Consider the following 15,524-nt stretch of genomic DNA (forward strand, 5'->3'; position numbering starts at 1 on the left):
TTAGGATTTAACAATTAAAAAATTTACAATATATAATATTTTAGAACACGAGAGAACTTTCATGAAGTCATACTTTTCATTCTCACACGATCTGCCACTACATCTCGGTAAGGGATTAGTGAGTCGTTCTTCTTTTCATAAACCAATATTCTAAAATATGGTAATGCACTATAAAAGAGATTCAAATGCAGTCGAGCTAAATACACTGCTTTAATCAACTGTCTTATTAGTTATTCATTTTATTTATCCATATAATTTTCTATAATCATTTGTCTGATTTTTAGAATCTATTTAATTCCAATCCGGTAATGGTAATATGTGGAAGGGCAGCATGGGTCTCTGTTTTGTTTCTATACTGGGTTAATCAAGCTACTATTAAATATTTATGGCCCCACGTGGATTAAACGTTCAAGAAATGCTGAAAAAACATTTCCCTACAAAGGTAAGTACCCATTTCTGGTAGCCCTCAGCTTCTGGAGCTTTATGTTAGTGTTCAAAGAGAAACCACTCCCACACACTCTCTCACTCCTCTCTCTCTCTCTCTCTCTCTCTCTCTCTCTCTGCCTTTGTACTCTGCGGCATTTGGTTTGAACTAGTTTGTCAAGTTGTTGTAGTGTTGGATCTGATTCCTTTTTACCAGTCCCCAAATGGGTTTGTGAGTTTTCTCACTTTTGGTTTCTGGGTTTGAATATTTAGTGCCAAATTTTCAGTCTTTAGTGTTGTTGGTTCTGCTTTATGTCCTCGGTTCTGATATGGGTTTTTGAGATTTTCAATGTTGTGATCTGGTTGCTGTAGATTCACTTCATAGTTGGATTTGAACTGTAATTTTTTACTACTTCAGAACAGTAAAAGCTTGAAGCTTGGGAGCAAAATAATGGCACCAAGCCTAGATTTTCCAAGGTGATGGGGAAAGGAGAGTAGGAAATCCAGTGGTGGTAACCATGGAGAACCCTAATTACTCAGTGCTGGAGATGAACGGTCCAGATGAAGTTTTCAGGCCGGTTGATAAGGACAGAGGCAAAAATGCTAAGCAATTTTCCTGGGTTTTGCTTCTCAAGGCCCATAAAGCAGTTGGCTTTGTTTCTTGGATTGGAAACATTGTTTGGTCATTGTTTGTTTCAATAAAAAAAAGATTGATTTTTGGGACTGTGGAGACTGAGAAATCTGGGAAAGGGAGGATTTTGTATAGGGTTATTATGGTGTTCTTAGTGATGGCTTTAGCTTTTCTGGCTTTTGAATTGATGGCTCACTTGAAAGGATGGCATTTGCATATCCCACAAAGTTTGGAGATTAGAGGATGGCTTCATTCGGTTTACTTTTCGTGGTTGGAGTTCCGGGCCGGCTACATTGCTCCTGCAATTCAGGGTTTGACTAACTTCTGTGTTGCTCTCTTCTTAATCCAGTCCGCCGACCGGATGTTGCTGTGTTTAGGTTGCTTCTGGATCAAGTTTAAGAAGATTAAGCCAAAATTGAAAGAGGTTCCATTGAAGTCAGATGATTTGGAAGGTCCAGGATGCAATTATCCGAAAGTTCTTGTTCAAATTCCTATGTGCAATGAGAGAGAGGTAACAATCTCAATGCTTTTTCGGGTTAATGTTCTACAAAATTACTAATTTGGTTTGATCCTTTTAGTTCAAATTTAAGTAACTTTATAATTGGAAAGGTTGCTAACTAATACTATATATGTGTATAACTGTGGAAATTTATGTTTTAGGCACTGTTTTAGTAGTTTTCAATATATCATTCATTCTATTGGTGACAATGACTGTAACATAAAAATGTATTTAGGTTTATGAACAATCTATTTCAGCAGTCTGCCAACTTGATTGGCCGAAAGAACGGTTGCTGATTCAAGTTCTAGATGACTCTGATGATGAGAGCATACAGTGGTTGATTAAGGGGGAGGTTGCCAACTGGAACCAAAGGGGTGTCAATATTATCTACCGGCATCGTTTGGTTAGAACCGGTTACAAAGCTGGAAATCTCAAGTCTGCTATGAATTGTGATTATGTGAAGGACTATGAGTTTGTTGCAATCTTTGATGCCGATTTCCAGCCAAACCCCGACTACCTCAAGCTCACAGTTCCCCATTTTAAGGTGGCTATATCTCATTTAGTTCTTTCTCTGCAGTTTCTAGCTATTTCTACTTTAGGTGACTGATTTTGGTTTGTAATTTTAACTTGTGTGGTAGGACAATCCTGAGCTCGGGTTGGTTCAGGCTAGGTGGTGTTTTGTTAACACGGATGAGAACTTGTTGACACGCCTCCAGAACATCAATTTGTGCTTCCACTTTGAGGTTGAGCAGCAGGTTAATGGGGTTTTCCTCAATTTCTTTGGTTTCAATGGTACTGCTGGAGTTTGGAGAATCAAAGCACTTGAAGAATCTGGAGGCTGGCTGGAGCGTACAACAGTAGAAGACATGGATATAGCAGTTCGTGCCCATCTTTGTGGTTGGAAATTCATATTTCTCAATGATGTCAAGGTAACTTAATCAATTCAAACCCCAATCCAACTTTACCTGATCCTTCGTTTAGTTTCCGACAATTTGGAATCTTCGTAAATTAGTGTGTATCTAATGGGAAGCTATTTTCCATGTTGCACATGATAAATTCGAATGATGTCTCAAGTTTAAGAAACTGATTTTTCAGGTTCTTTGTGAGCTTCCGGAGTCTTATGAAGCTTACAAAAAGCAACAACATCGTTGGCATTCTGGTCCGATGCATCTTTTCCGTTTGTGCCTTCCAGCAATCATTCGTTCTAAGGTATTGTTGCAATTTAATTCTTCCTTTTGATCAATTTATTGTCCTGAATCGTACCGTTCTGACAATAACTCTGCTAAATGCCGTATTGCAGATGAAGTTCTGGAAGAAAGCAAATTTGATACTACTATTCTTTCTTCTTAGGAAGTTAATTCTCCCATTTTATTCTTTCACATTGTTCTGCATAATTCTTCCCCTGACAATGTTTGTCCCGGAAGCTGAGCTTTCCATGTGGGTTATCTGCTATGTGCCCGTATTTATGTCATTCATGAACATTCTTCCTTCCCTTAGATCTTTCCCCTTCATTGTCCCTTACCTCCTGTTTGAAAACACCATGTCCGTGACCAAATTCAACGCTATGGTTTCCGGTTTGTTCAAGTTGGGGAGCTCCTACGAATGGGTTGTTACCAAAAAGGCAGGTCGGTCATCAGAGCCCGACCTGCTAGAACTAGAGGAGAGGGAAACAAAGGCCATGATTCACCCACAACTGTACCGAGGAACATCCGATAGCGGTCTCTCTGAGCTCAGCAAATTAAAAGAGCAACAAGAAGCTGCTCCCAAACCTCCTCCTGTGAAGAAATTGAACAAGATATACAAGAAAGAGCTAGCACTGGCATTTTTACTGCTCACTGCTGCAGTCAGGAGCCTCCTATCAGCACAAGGAGTACACTTTTACTTCCTACTATTCCAAGGTGTGTCATTTTTACTGGTGGGTCTTGATCTAATTGGTGAGCAGATGAGCTAAAAATTTGAGGTAAAAAAAATCATGGTAAAAGTTAAAAAATAAAGGGTGAATAAGAGAATGCTTGGTGTCCAAATTTGGAAGAGGCAGATGCCAAAATAGCTCCTTCTCATTAAAATTTCCCTTATGGATTATTTTTCTAGATTTTTTTTTCTTGTCCTTGCATTGTTGCAATCATTTGTTTTCTTGATTTTTAATTACATATAAGAATTTAGGACTTATATTACACCACTGGTCCCAAGTCCGGATAAAGGAGGAGGAGGAGGGCGTCAGGTAGTCGAAAGCCGGCACTCCAGTCTCACATCGAATCCTTATGATAATGAACACAAAACCGAGCGTAGTGTCGTTCTAGAATTCATATAGTCGACTCCACTTAGTGAGATAAAGCTTTGTTGTTGTTGTTGTTTAAGAATTTAGGACTTATCCAATTCAAGCCTTTGTATTGCTGCTTCTGTGTGGAGTGTTGGTGCCAATATTGTGTTCCAACACCAGATAGGTTTGTTAATTATTTGAATTTTCAGATTTTACACATGTAAAACTCTCTGTATAGTGCATTATTATTATTTTTTAAATGTGTACGTTGCATTAGTTGAATTGATACCATATTCTCTCCTCTTCTCTTCTTTTTATTTATTTATTTTTTTCTGGCAAAGTGATTAATATTCTAAATTGCTCTAATTTAAGTGAAAAAAAAAAATCGAACACTGTGAGTGGGGAGCACAATATTTTATTTGTCTCGGAAAATAAGAGAGCAAAAAAAAAAAAAGTGTCGGCAGGCAATGGGGGTGCCCTAAACTATGACCTGCAGTGGACATTGAACCCCACATAAATCTATGCTAATTATCTTGCCTAGTAATAATAAGGGGTTTGTGGTTGTGGGTGTGTGCCAATTGTTGTTCCAATAAAGGAATGCATGATGGTGGTACTAGATGCACCAAAGAAAAAGAAACACTACCTCATTGATTTGAACACTTTTGATGCATGTTGGTGTATATTATGTATGGGAACGTTTGACCGTTAAATCTTTGTTATTGTATTTTTAAGTGGTCAAATTTTCAAAACATATAAGATACAACGAAGCATATTAAAAAATTTCCGCTTTGAATCCAACTTTTGCATTTGATTGCCTTTACTCTGGTACAAATTTGATTGACGTTTTGATTTGATAAAATGACCAAACTACCTCTCTCATCGTAAATAGATCATGGGTTTACAACTGCCCAAGGTTTGTGTTATATGATGGGTGTCTTGGAGATCCTAAAGCAAAAGCATGAAAAGACCCTCAAATAAATGCATATGTATAGTAGGTTGATGGGTTGTCATGCTTATCTTTTGATTCCTTTCTATGCTAAGAGGGAGATTATAAGGAAAGGGAGGGTTCTAATTCTATTGTTCATCAGTTAAAGAAAGAGTTCAGATTTGAATTTGTAACAGTCTTCATTTTTTTTGTCACATTGAAGAGAACCAAATCCTGAATCTTGAACTTTTCTCGTCACTTGGGCTAACTCGAAGACTTAAAACCTTCCTCTATTTATGTTCAAACAAACAACTAAATCTAATCTATAAATTTCGGCGTTCTTTTATAAATTTCGTACAAGACCCTCGAAATCTCAGAGATGATTCTAATATGAATCTACCTTTTCGTTTCATCCTCACAAACTTTAAATTTTACTCTCTCTCATGGCAAGTAAAAATGTCACTTTTTTCGATACATTAACGAGACTAATACATCCGATAACATCTATAAATGAGGTATAGTGCCACTAGTACTGCACCATTACTATCCATGTGCTCTGATTGTTTGAGATCGAAATCAAAAGCAATAAGACGGGAAAATGCTAGCACCAGTTGCGTACGCGTTCAAACTAATTTTAGCCGTTCATTGTAGCGTGCACTCTCATTACAAGGGGGAAGGTTCCCTCCCAAATTATTGTGTAGAGACAAAGCTAGGGGACCTGCAAAACAACCTACCTAACAATCTGAGGATTTAGATTCAATTGTAAGTTGTAGAATAATGGGTCCGTTTAACTCTTGTCAATAATACATAGCAGAACATTGTAAAGTTTCCACAAAAAGTGACAAATTCACGAGTCGTTCAATAACCATTTGGTTTACTATTTTCAATATTTTCACTCTTTTAAAACTAAAAACCAAAAACTCAAAGTTGCTTTTTTGAATTTTTAAAATATAATTTTCAATTTCCAAGTTTTGGTTTTCAATTTTCTAGAAAACAGTTAAAAAAAAAAACACTAAAATGATTATCAAACGAATCATAAAACAAATAAAATAAAATACAAATCGAGCGATCAAATACATGGAGCCGATGAAGAAGATTGTCTTGTAACATGCATGAATAAATGAAGGAGAGAACCAAGTGAGGCCTACTGGCTTGGAAGATTCTGGCCTACTAACACGCTCCATGTTTCTTGCTGGTTTACTTAATATGCGTTCCATATAGATCGAGAGAAGTTGACAACCCATTTGGTCTATTTGCATACTTATCTCAAACATCAACACAAATTATTGCAACACATATTTTGTAATTTTTAAAAAATAAAAATGAATATATATGGTTTCTCTTATATGGATGATATTAGAAAATGAGAGATTCAAATTCAGAACCTTAAGTGTAAGGGTGAATAGTCTTAACCAACTGAACAATGACCATTACAAAAATGAATATATATGTGAGGCAAAAAAGTGACACATTTTGTTTGACGTGTTTCTATTTATGGACAGTCAATATATGTAAACATATTGTAATTCTTCTAAGGTAGTGTCACATCCTTTCATCTTGCATCTAATTCTCGCACCCTTTCATAAATTCTCTTTGCCAAAACTCACTTTCAATTTGGGTGTAAATCCCCTTCATCAAAGGCCTCTCTAGTCATGAGTTACTTTCAGCTGGTGTGGTACTTAGGGCAAATAATGAACTTCCGTGCAACCAAGTACGTGAAATGATAAAATAAACTTACATGTAACTGAGCATAGCAAGTTTAACTATACGCTGAGTTGCATGTAAGTTAAGTTTCTCTCGTTCTTTGCTGTAACTCAGTGTAGCTTGTGACTTTTGGTATACATTGAGTTACATATGAGTTTCTCTCATCCTTTCGTGCACCAAATTTCTTGTCCGTTTTTTCATGTACCCTATCGCTCTCACTCTCGTGATTTTTGATTTGAAGATGAACATAATCACATGCTCCTTGATGTTGAGCTAGCTAGCTAGCTACTTGCTACAACGAAAATTTATAACTCAAGGCATCATCATGAATGAAAGTCCATTATTGTAGCCCTCGTGTTCTTTAATACCACCTTTGCAATTAGACAATAAGACATCGATCATTCCTCTAAGTTGATGTTGTATTCAGTTTAGTGGAAAGTTTTCATGTGCTGCATGTCCTCTAATTAATGTCCTGTCCAAACATATACACATACAATCACGAGATAGTTTAGTATGCTCCGAGACATTCTATACACCAGAGTTTTTGACTGTTAGATATTTGATCAAAGATCCAGTGACTGAGATCTAACAGCCAACAATCCTGGTGGACTTGATACACCGTAACGTTGTAAAATTTACGGATAATCACACTAATTTGATAGGTTTGGAATATGCTGAACTGAATGTTCCCAGTTGATTCTTCCAACACACTTTCGTTTCTATATCCACCCTGCACCAACCATTTTTAACGTTGTAACATTTACCTTAATTAAATCAGTGAATCATTTTATCTTGGAGCAACAGAAAGGCGTCGTATACATGAATTCATCGAAAACAAATCCAGTAATGTACGAAAACAATCGCTATAGAAACTCTACTTGTAAATGAAAGTTCTAGGATGTTACTAGTTTAGCCTAAGGGGGGTGAATAGGTTCCAATTTAAAATTATGCAATTCAATTTTCAATTTAATTTTCAGTTCTCAAATTAATTCCACATTCACATCACATGTCAAACTATCTTACACATATGCAGTAAAAAAATAAAAAAAGTGTATAAGGATGTAGGATTTAACGAGGCAAAACCCATCACTGGGAGTATCCTCGGGCTCCCAAGCTAGGACAAGCACTAAGAGAAATGAGTATAGAAAGACTTACAAAACTCAATAACTAGACACGTATACTAGTAGGCAGTTTTGTCTGATTTCGATTAAAGCACAATGAAAAAATCAGTGAACAAAACTAAATTTTTCTTTAAAACAGAAACACGTGGATACAAACTGATTTTTCTACCATAAAACTCACGGGAAAAATATGATTTTTCTTTTAAAAACACAGGCTGCTGACCGACATGGAAAACAAACTTTCTGCTGTTGTATGAATGACGATGCTTTCAGTGCATGGTGCAGCATCAAATGCAAACTACAATACATATATATATATATATATATATATATATATATATATATGTATGTATGTATGTATTCTAAAACATGCAGCAAGTAATGGATCTATATAATGCATGTAGTTGTTGTAGACTATTATACCTTCAGAGCATGCAGCAATATGTATGTATGTATGTATGTATGTATGTATGTATTCTAGAACATGCAGCAAGTAATGGATCTATATAATGCATGTAGTTGTTGTAGACTATTATATATATATATATATATATATATGACTTAAACAATGAAAGTACAGCAGCAATCCTAGACTAAAAAAACTTATTCTGATATAGCAGCAGCATCCTTTTCACCTTCACGAAAACGCAATGGCAGTAACCACAACTCCTTTTTAACCTAGACCGCTATATGAATAACATGCGGCCACTGTAAGAAGTAATTCGAAAATCAACAAGTAACTAGGATCACAGATAAAACCAAAATGATTACAATAAACCAATCAAACAGTTAAAGGGAAATAAATTTATCTTCCGAAGTGGAGGAAGAGGAAGAAGAAGAAGCCATGACCGCTAGGGTTTCATAAGGAGTCTTCTGCACTCAAGCACCCGAGAGTTCTTGCTATCAAATAGGGTTTTAGCACAAGATAGAATAATACTGTGAGTGCAGGGACCTCCCTATATATCTCCATACTCCCTTGATATCATGCCTATTAACTGATACCTTGGATATTCCAATCTGATTAGGGTTTCGGTATAGTCCTCATAGGCATTGAACTCTTGTCAAGTCTTGATAAGGTTACTTGAATATAATTGCATGTTATTAGGACTCTTAATCTTAGCCAAGTAGGATCGGAATTTCCTCAACATGATAACTCATACACTGAGTTATCAGTTTGTTGAGAACAAGAACTCATTCTTCTTGACACTCACATCTTACATTCTCCCACTTGAGTGTCCAAGAAGAATGATATTACATAGGCTAAGACTAAGGTGATCACAAGTCCCCAAAAGCTGCAATTAAACATTTAACAACCTGTCACTTATAGCTTCGAATATTGAATCATAAATGTAGTATGTAATCTCTTTTACATGTGCACCTTATGATTATAAGTACCTACACCATAAGCACTGTGTTGTTTGACAGAAATCAAAAGTTTCAGGTTGATAAACAAAATTCAACTCATGAATTGAGCCTTATGCAAGCATGGCTCATATTTTCTGTCAATCAAAATATATTGATAAGAGAAGATGCAAATACAATATACTGTTACAAAATTACTCTCTTATCAAGATTTATGAATAAAATTTTACTATTAAACCATTTTCCACTAACACTTCAATTAATAATACAATAGCAATTTTAAACTCCCACCGATTAAAAGAGTAAAAAAATCTCATAAATGCACATACCTCTTAAAAGCTCCCACTGATCAAGCATTAATCAAGGATTTAAAAGTATTGAGAATTCAACATCAACTACTAATTTTTCTGACTATATCTCTACGTTAGATATTGCGAGGAAGTGAGTGGCTAAAAAGATATACAAAATCATATGTTCAGTTTTATTCATCTAAAATTTAATAGAAACAAAAAACTTTAACGGAATGTTTTCTGATTGCAACAAAAACATATAATTCCATAATCATCTTTGGACAGAATCTTATTATATTAGGTTTTCACAGCTAAAACATAAAATACAAAGGCAAACGTATATAGTTTCAACACTTTTGAGCAGATGAAGTATATACAATCTTGTCAATTCCATGTTTAATAGTTCATTGATTTATAGTTGGACTGAATAAGAAAACACTTTTGAGCAGATTAATTATCCATCAATAACATATAAATCACAAGTCCAATTTCATGAACAAGCAAGAATTAATAAGCAAAACACTTTTACGCAGAATATACTCATTAACCCTTCTTGAATTTCCTGCAAGATTAGTTGCATATATAACAAATAAAATATAAACAAGTATGATAATGTACATTTTATCTACCAAAACCATGACCATTAAAAGCATGCAAAATTGATGAGTGTGAAGCCCATAATACATTATTTCTCTCACTTGGGCAAACACTCAAAATTGCAAGTTTAAACACTAGAGAAAGTGGTTTTCATATAACAAAATATCTTGAATCAATAAAGATCAAATACATAATTTTTTTTTTAAAGTACGTTAGAATTAAAAGTTCCATAAATAAAAACTTATGCAATGACTACAAAATTTGTTTTATTTTAGTGTATGAGAGAAGACTCACGTATGTGTTAAAGATTAGGTCATACATTAAAATGAAACCTAATAAGAGAATCCAAACTCAAAATTTATGTTTTAATTCTAAAACAAAGTCGATAAACACTTAGATATCCCAATAAGATCAATTTTCCAACAATAATTTTAATCCAATTTAGAACTCAAAGAAAATTAAGGCAAAAGATTGGCAATTTTACCTACTCATTCTCGATTCAACAAGATTCATCATGGAAGTAGTCGAGTTGTGGAGGATCGAACCAATTGCAAATTGCATGATTGTTACACCTTTGGGCATAAACAAATCATGCAAAGCAAATACCTGCACAGCTAGCCAAAACATAAAATACACAAAATACATATAGCTTCAACAACTTTGGCCAGATGAAAATATGTTAGAAGTACTTTATGATTTGCTATAATACTAATTTATAGTTGGTAAATGAGTTCCCTAAAATTTCCTTTGGGACAAAAGTATTCATCATATAAATTAGAATTCTGATTTTTTTTCAAAACAATCATTTAGAACAAAATTAAATAATCCATTTTGTTGGATATTCAATGATTCTCAAAAGATTAAATCAGACACAAGAGTATGTCGGTATTGACATTGAACAATAAAGTTCTCAAAAGAGGAAACATAGTTATCATTTATTCAATAGGGACCAAAATGATCAATTAGTAAACTGATGCCACTTTCCAATTTTTGTCTCAACGGACAATGATCATCATAATCAAAATTGATGACCAAATAGAACATTGGTTTGAGCAAAATAAACCAATACATCTTTAAATCAAAACTTAATCAGTGTTGCCTAATAAAAGTCATTAGTATTGAGAATTTGCATAAAATAAGGACATATTGGAACAATAAACTTGTCTAAAAATCGGTACCAATAGTTGTGCACAATTCAGTTAAACAATATCCCATAACTCAACCAGTTGTTTGAAGTCCCAAAATTCAGCAGTACTAAATTATTTGTAATTTCACTGAAAACTCAATTCTTGTTAGGTTGTCATAAAAAATTTCAAGTATGAACTACGCATAGATGGCTACTATTTCGCAGAATTTCATGACTTTAAAAATTTTATAAGCGAGCCAAAAATGAATTCGAAAAGGGAGGTGCTGCAGAAACCGCAGAAAAAGGTTCAGTATAGACTTGAGATTACAAAATCACCAAATATTCACTGTTCATTCGATATGCATGAAAAATTTCAAACATAAGGTAAACATACAAAGCTGTTAATTCCCAAATTTTCATAATTTTTGAGACATTACAAGTGTACTAAAAGAAAATTAGAAATGGGATGTGCTGCAGAAACGGCAAAAATTCTGCAGTACATACCGGAGACTAAATAATTCACAAAAAATTTAATTTGTCTCCAATATATGCATGAGAATTTTCAGAAATGAAGTAGACATATACATTTACTGTCACCAAAAGTTCCATAATTTTTTCAATCTTAAAAGTGGGCTAAAAATCAAATCGAAATGGAATGTGCTGCAGAAGCTGCGTAAATTCTGCAGGACAGTCCCAATATTAAAAATTCACCAATAATTCACTTGCAAACCAATGCTAGTGAAAATTTCCAGATTTGAAATAAACATCTCAATGTATATCATACTAAAATTTCATGAATTTAGGAATTACATAGATATATCAAAATAATATCACAAACAGACTATTCCAGCAACATGGTATCACACTTAAACAATTAACAGAAATCCATTTCTTGTCTAGAAACGTGAAAAAATACCAGCGTCTACAATCCATTTGATATTATGACATGACCAAATTTCATAAAATTTGGAGTTATGAAAAATCTATCAAAATCAGAAACTAAAATAGAACAAATTGCTAGGTACGCTAAACTGCATGAACATAGCTAGTCTTGTTTTCATAACTTTACTAAAATCTCTTTTTTTTTTTTTAAAACAACATTTAGCATGTCCATTGTGATATATCAAAATCTCCTTTTAAGATAAGAAAACAGTTTAAAAGTGACACCAAAATGGCCACGGCATTAATATGTGTATGTAGATCAAACTACTTACGATCGCAAGATTTGAGAATTGAAAGGGATCTCAAACCTTTCTAATTTCTGCAGAATGAGTTCACACATTCATCTAAGCTATGAATGAACATGTGTGCCTACATAAAACATGTTAGTGTCATGGTATCCAAATTCAGAATTTTAAATCATGAAAATCCTATACAATGGCTCACCCACGAAGTCAGTATCCATAAGGTTAATTCTATCCATCAACTCAAAATAATTTCAAAAGATTGCTTTAGACAACAACAAAAAATATGAGCAAACTTACGAATTTTACTTCCGTTGGGTCAAAATTTATTCTCACCTTTGAACGGGATATGCTCACTAGGGTTTTGGGCGAGCCCTAGGAAACCAGCACTAACACTACCAATCAAATTAAATCAAGATATGCAAATCTCGTAAAGCTCAACCCATAATAAAGCATGGCAAATAATTCATTATGCAAGACTTGGCAGCAAGCTTTTCATGATGGGGTTCAAGCTCGATGCGTAAACCCTAGTGCATGGGTAATGAACCATGGCTGCTTCATGTTGGAACCAGAAACTTGCAAAGGACTGCTGTAATGCAAAGTTCGAGAGCTTACAAAACAAAACCGGGAGAATTCTTATTAAGCAAACAAACTGCATGGCTATTAAATAGCCTTTACATTTGAACATGAAAAGAAACAACTACTTCCCACGATCACAGGACCTACGATCATGGTGGAGACTACGTCAAAACAGGAAACATGCAACACGTCTCTTAAGTGTAGGGATTATTGTTTCTAAAAGATAAAACAACCCTAAAAACTAGGAACCCTAGCTGTAAATCCTTATCAGATAACGGCTAGAGTTTTAAACAATTCTAACATCCTCCCTTAAACTGAATACCACAGCTATTCAGTTTACTCCTGAAGCTTGCAAACACCCAGTAATCCCCGCAACTTCAGAAACAAGTCGACCTTCAACGGCTTCGTGAAAATATCTGCAACTTGTTCCAGAGATGAGCAGTGCACCAGTTCTAAAACTTCATCCTTAACCAAATTTCGAAGAAAGTGGAACCTTACATCAATATGTTTGCTTCGACCATGCAACACAGGATTTCTTGATAGTTTGATAGTCGAAATATTATCACAATACACCACTGTTGGACTTCGTTGCTCATGGTTAAGACTCTCCAAAATTCTTCTTAACCAGACCACCTGGCATGCACTTGATGCTGCTGCTATGAATTCTGCCTCAGTAGTGGATAAAGTAACAACTGGCTGTTTCTTTGAGGACCAAGAGACTGCGCCCATATTCACCATAAATACATAACCTGAGGTGCTCTTCCTATCATCTTGATCACCCGCATAATCACTATCGGTGTACCCAATCAACTCCTCAGTTCCTCCCTTCTTGTAGAATATCCCCAAATCAGTAGTTCCTTTAACATATCTAAGAACTCTTTTTGCCGTCTGCATGTGAACTTCAGTTGGACGCTCCATGTAACGGCTAATCAAACTTACAACAAACATTAAGTCAGGGCGTGTAGCTGTTAGGTACATGAGACTTCCTACCATCTGTTTGTAAACAGTGCCATCAACCTCTATTCCTCCTTCATCTTTTGTAAGTTTGAAACCAGGAACAATGGGATTTAGTACCGAGTTGCATTGATGCATGTTAAACCTTTCCAATATCTCTTGAGCATACTTTCTTTGACTAATAAAGATTCCTCCAGAACCTTGTATTACTTCAATACCAAGAAAGTATCTCATTTTTCCGAGATCGGACATGTCGAACTCCACCATCATAGATTTCTTAAATTGTTCAAACATCAACTTATCATTTCCAGTAAAAATGAGATCATCGACGTAAAGACATACTATCAAGATCTTACCTTGTTCTGCAGTTTTGATGAATAATGTGTGCTCAAAAGGACATTTGTTGAATCCTTCCTTGTTGAAATACGACTCTATACGACTGTACCAGGCTCGGGGAGCCTGCTTGAGTCCATATAGAGCCTTCTTCAGTCGATACACTTTCATCTCCTGCCCTTTCTGTTCATACCCAGGTGGTTGATCTACAAATACTTCTTCATCTAACTCCCCATGCAGAAATGCGGACTTGACATCAAGCTGATAAATGTCCCAGTTCTTTTGCGCAGCAAGCGAGATTACCATGCGAATGGTGTCTAGACGAGCAACTGGTGCGAAGACTTCTGCATAGTCAATCCCATACTGTTGGCAGTAACCTTTAGCAACTAGTCGAGCTTTATGTTTATCTATTTCTCCATTCTCGTTAAGTTTCGTCTTGAATACCCATTTTACTCCGATAGTTTTCCCTCCAGGTGGTAGCTCGACCAATTCCCACGTACTGTTCTTCTCGATTGCCTGTATTTCTTGATCCATGGCCTGTCTCCATATTTCGGATGTCACTGCTTCTTCAAAGGTTGTGGGATCTTGATCAGTAAATAGTGCCAATTGAGCCATACCCTCATTCTGTTGGGGTTTAAAAATGCTTCACTATTCTAGAGATGTTTATCTCACAAAGAAAAATGTAACGCAGCGGAATTTGATAGGCAAGAGAAAGGAAAAAACACTCAAAGTGTTATACAAAATTTTTATTCTCACACAATCTTAATACAAGAGGAAACACTCAAACACACTCACACTTCACTCTTTTTCTCACTTCTTGCTCTCTTTCTTGCTCTCACTTCTTCTTACTACATCGCAACACACACACACACACCTAAATTTATAGGCATGCATTTTTGCCGACTTACTCTGCCCACCGACTTGGGCATTGCAGCAATGACCACATGATTTGCTGCCTCTAGATCTTTCTTGAATGCACACCGACATTGGCTTGCATAATGTCTTCAATTTTTTAACACTCCCACCGACTTCCATTGCTGGAATTTTCCAGCTACTATCACCGACATAGATTGCTAGAATTTTCTAGCATTTGCACAATAGGCTTTGGGTTGGATCACTTGTCATGGGCCGAAGACAAGATTACCACTCAACATCCCCCCTTAATCTTGTCTTGTGACGCCGATTGAGTTTCTTAGTCTGACAAAGTCTTCTTGTTTGAGGGGCTTGGTGAATATGTCTGCGATTTGGTCTTGAGACTTCACGTATTCCACTTGCACATCCTTTCTTGCAATGCACTCTCTTATGTAGTGATAACGGGTATCTATATGTTTGCTCCTGTTATGGAATACTGGATTCTTTGCTAGAGCTATTGCAGACTTGTTGTCGACATAGATCTTTGTTGGCTCTTCTTGTCGCATTCTTAATTCTTTCAGCAAGTTTCTCAGCCAGATTGCATGGCAGACACATGAAGTAGCAGCTACATATTCAGCTTCGCAGGTAGAGAGAGTGACAATCGGTTGCTTCTTCGACATCCAT

At 35.6% G+C, this 15,524-nt stretch overlaps 1 protein-coding gene and 1 pseudogene across 3 annotated transcripts; one reads left to right on the forward strand and one right to left on the reverse strand.

Annotated features, from left to right (window-relative positions):
- The first annotated feature begins 282 nt into the window (after positions 1-282).
- On the forward strand, positions 283-4,073 carry LOC137708382 (putative xyloglucan glycosyltransferase 5). 3 transcript variants are annotated; one of them, XM_088689493.1, is made up of 6 exons: positions 283-655; positions 842-1,565; positions 1,789-2,097; positions 2,192-2,482; positions 2,649-2,762; positions 2,854-4,073. In XM_088689493.1, exons 2-6 carry the CDS (start codon positions 942-944, stop codon positions 3,502-3,504), a joined length of 1,989 nt encoding a protein of 662 aa, XP_088545619.1. In that variant the 5' UTR covers positions 283-655; positions 842-941; the 3' UTR covers positions 3,505-4,073. The 3 variants fall into 3 exon arrangements, with proteins under 3 accessions (XP_088545619.1, XP_088545620.1, XP_068303541.2); XM_088689494.1 differs by having other exon boundaries at positions 321-442; XM_068447440.2 differs by having other exon boundaries at positions 469-1,565.
- An 8,964-nt stretch (positions 4,074-13,037) lies between these two features.
- Positions 13,038-13,828, reverse strand: LOC148689457 (secreted RxLR effector protein 161 pseudogene; annotated as a pseudogene).
- Positions 13,829-15,524: the final 1,696 nt, after the last annotated feature.

The sequence above is a fragment of the Pyrus communis genome, chromosome 17 (assembly GCF_041283825.1).
Source record: "Pyrus communis isolate YQ-2024b chromosome 17, ASM4128382v1, whole genome shotgun sequence".
Classification (NCBI taxonomy): domain Eukaryota; kingdom Viridiplantae; phylum Streptophyta; class Magnoliopsida; order Rosales; family Rosaceae; genus Pyrus; species Pyrus communis.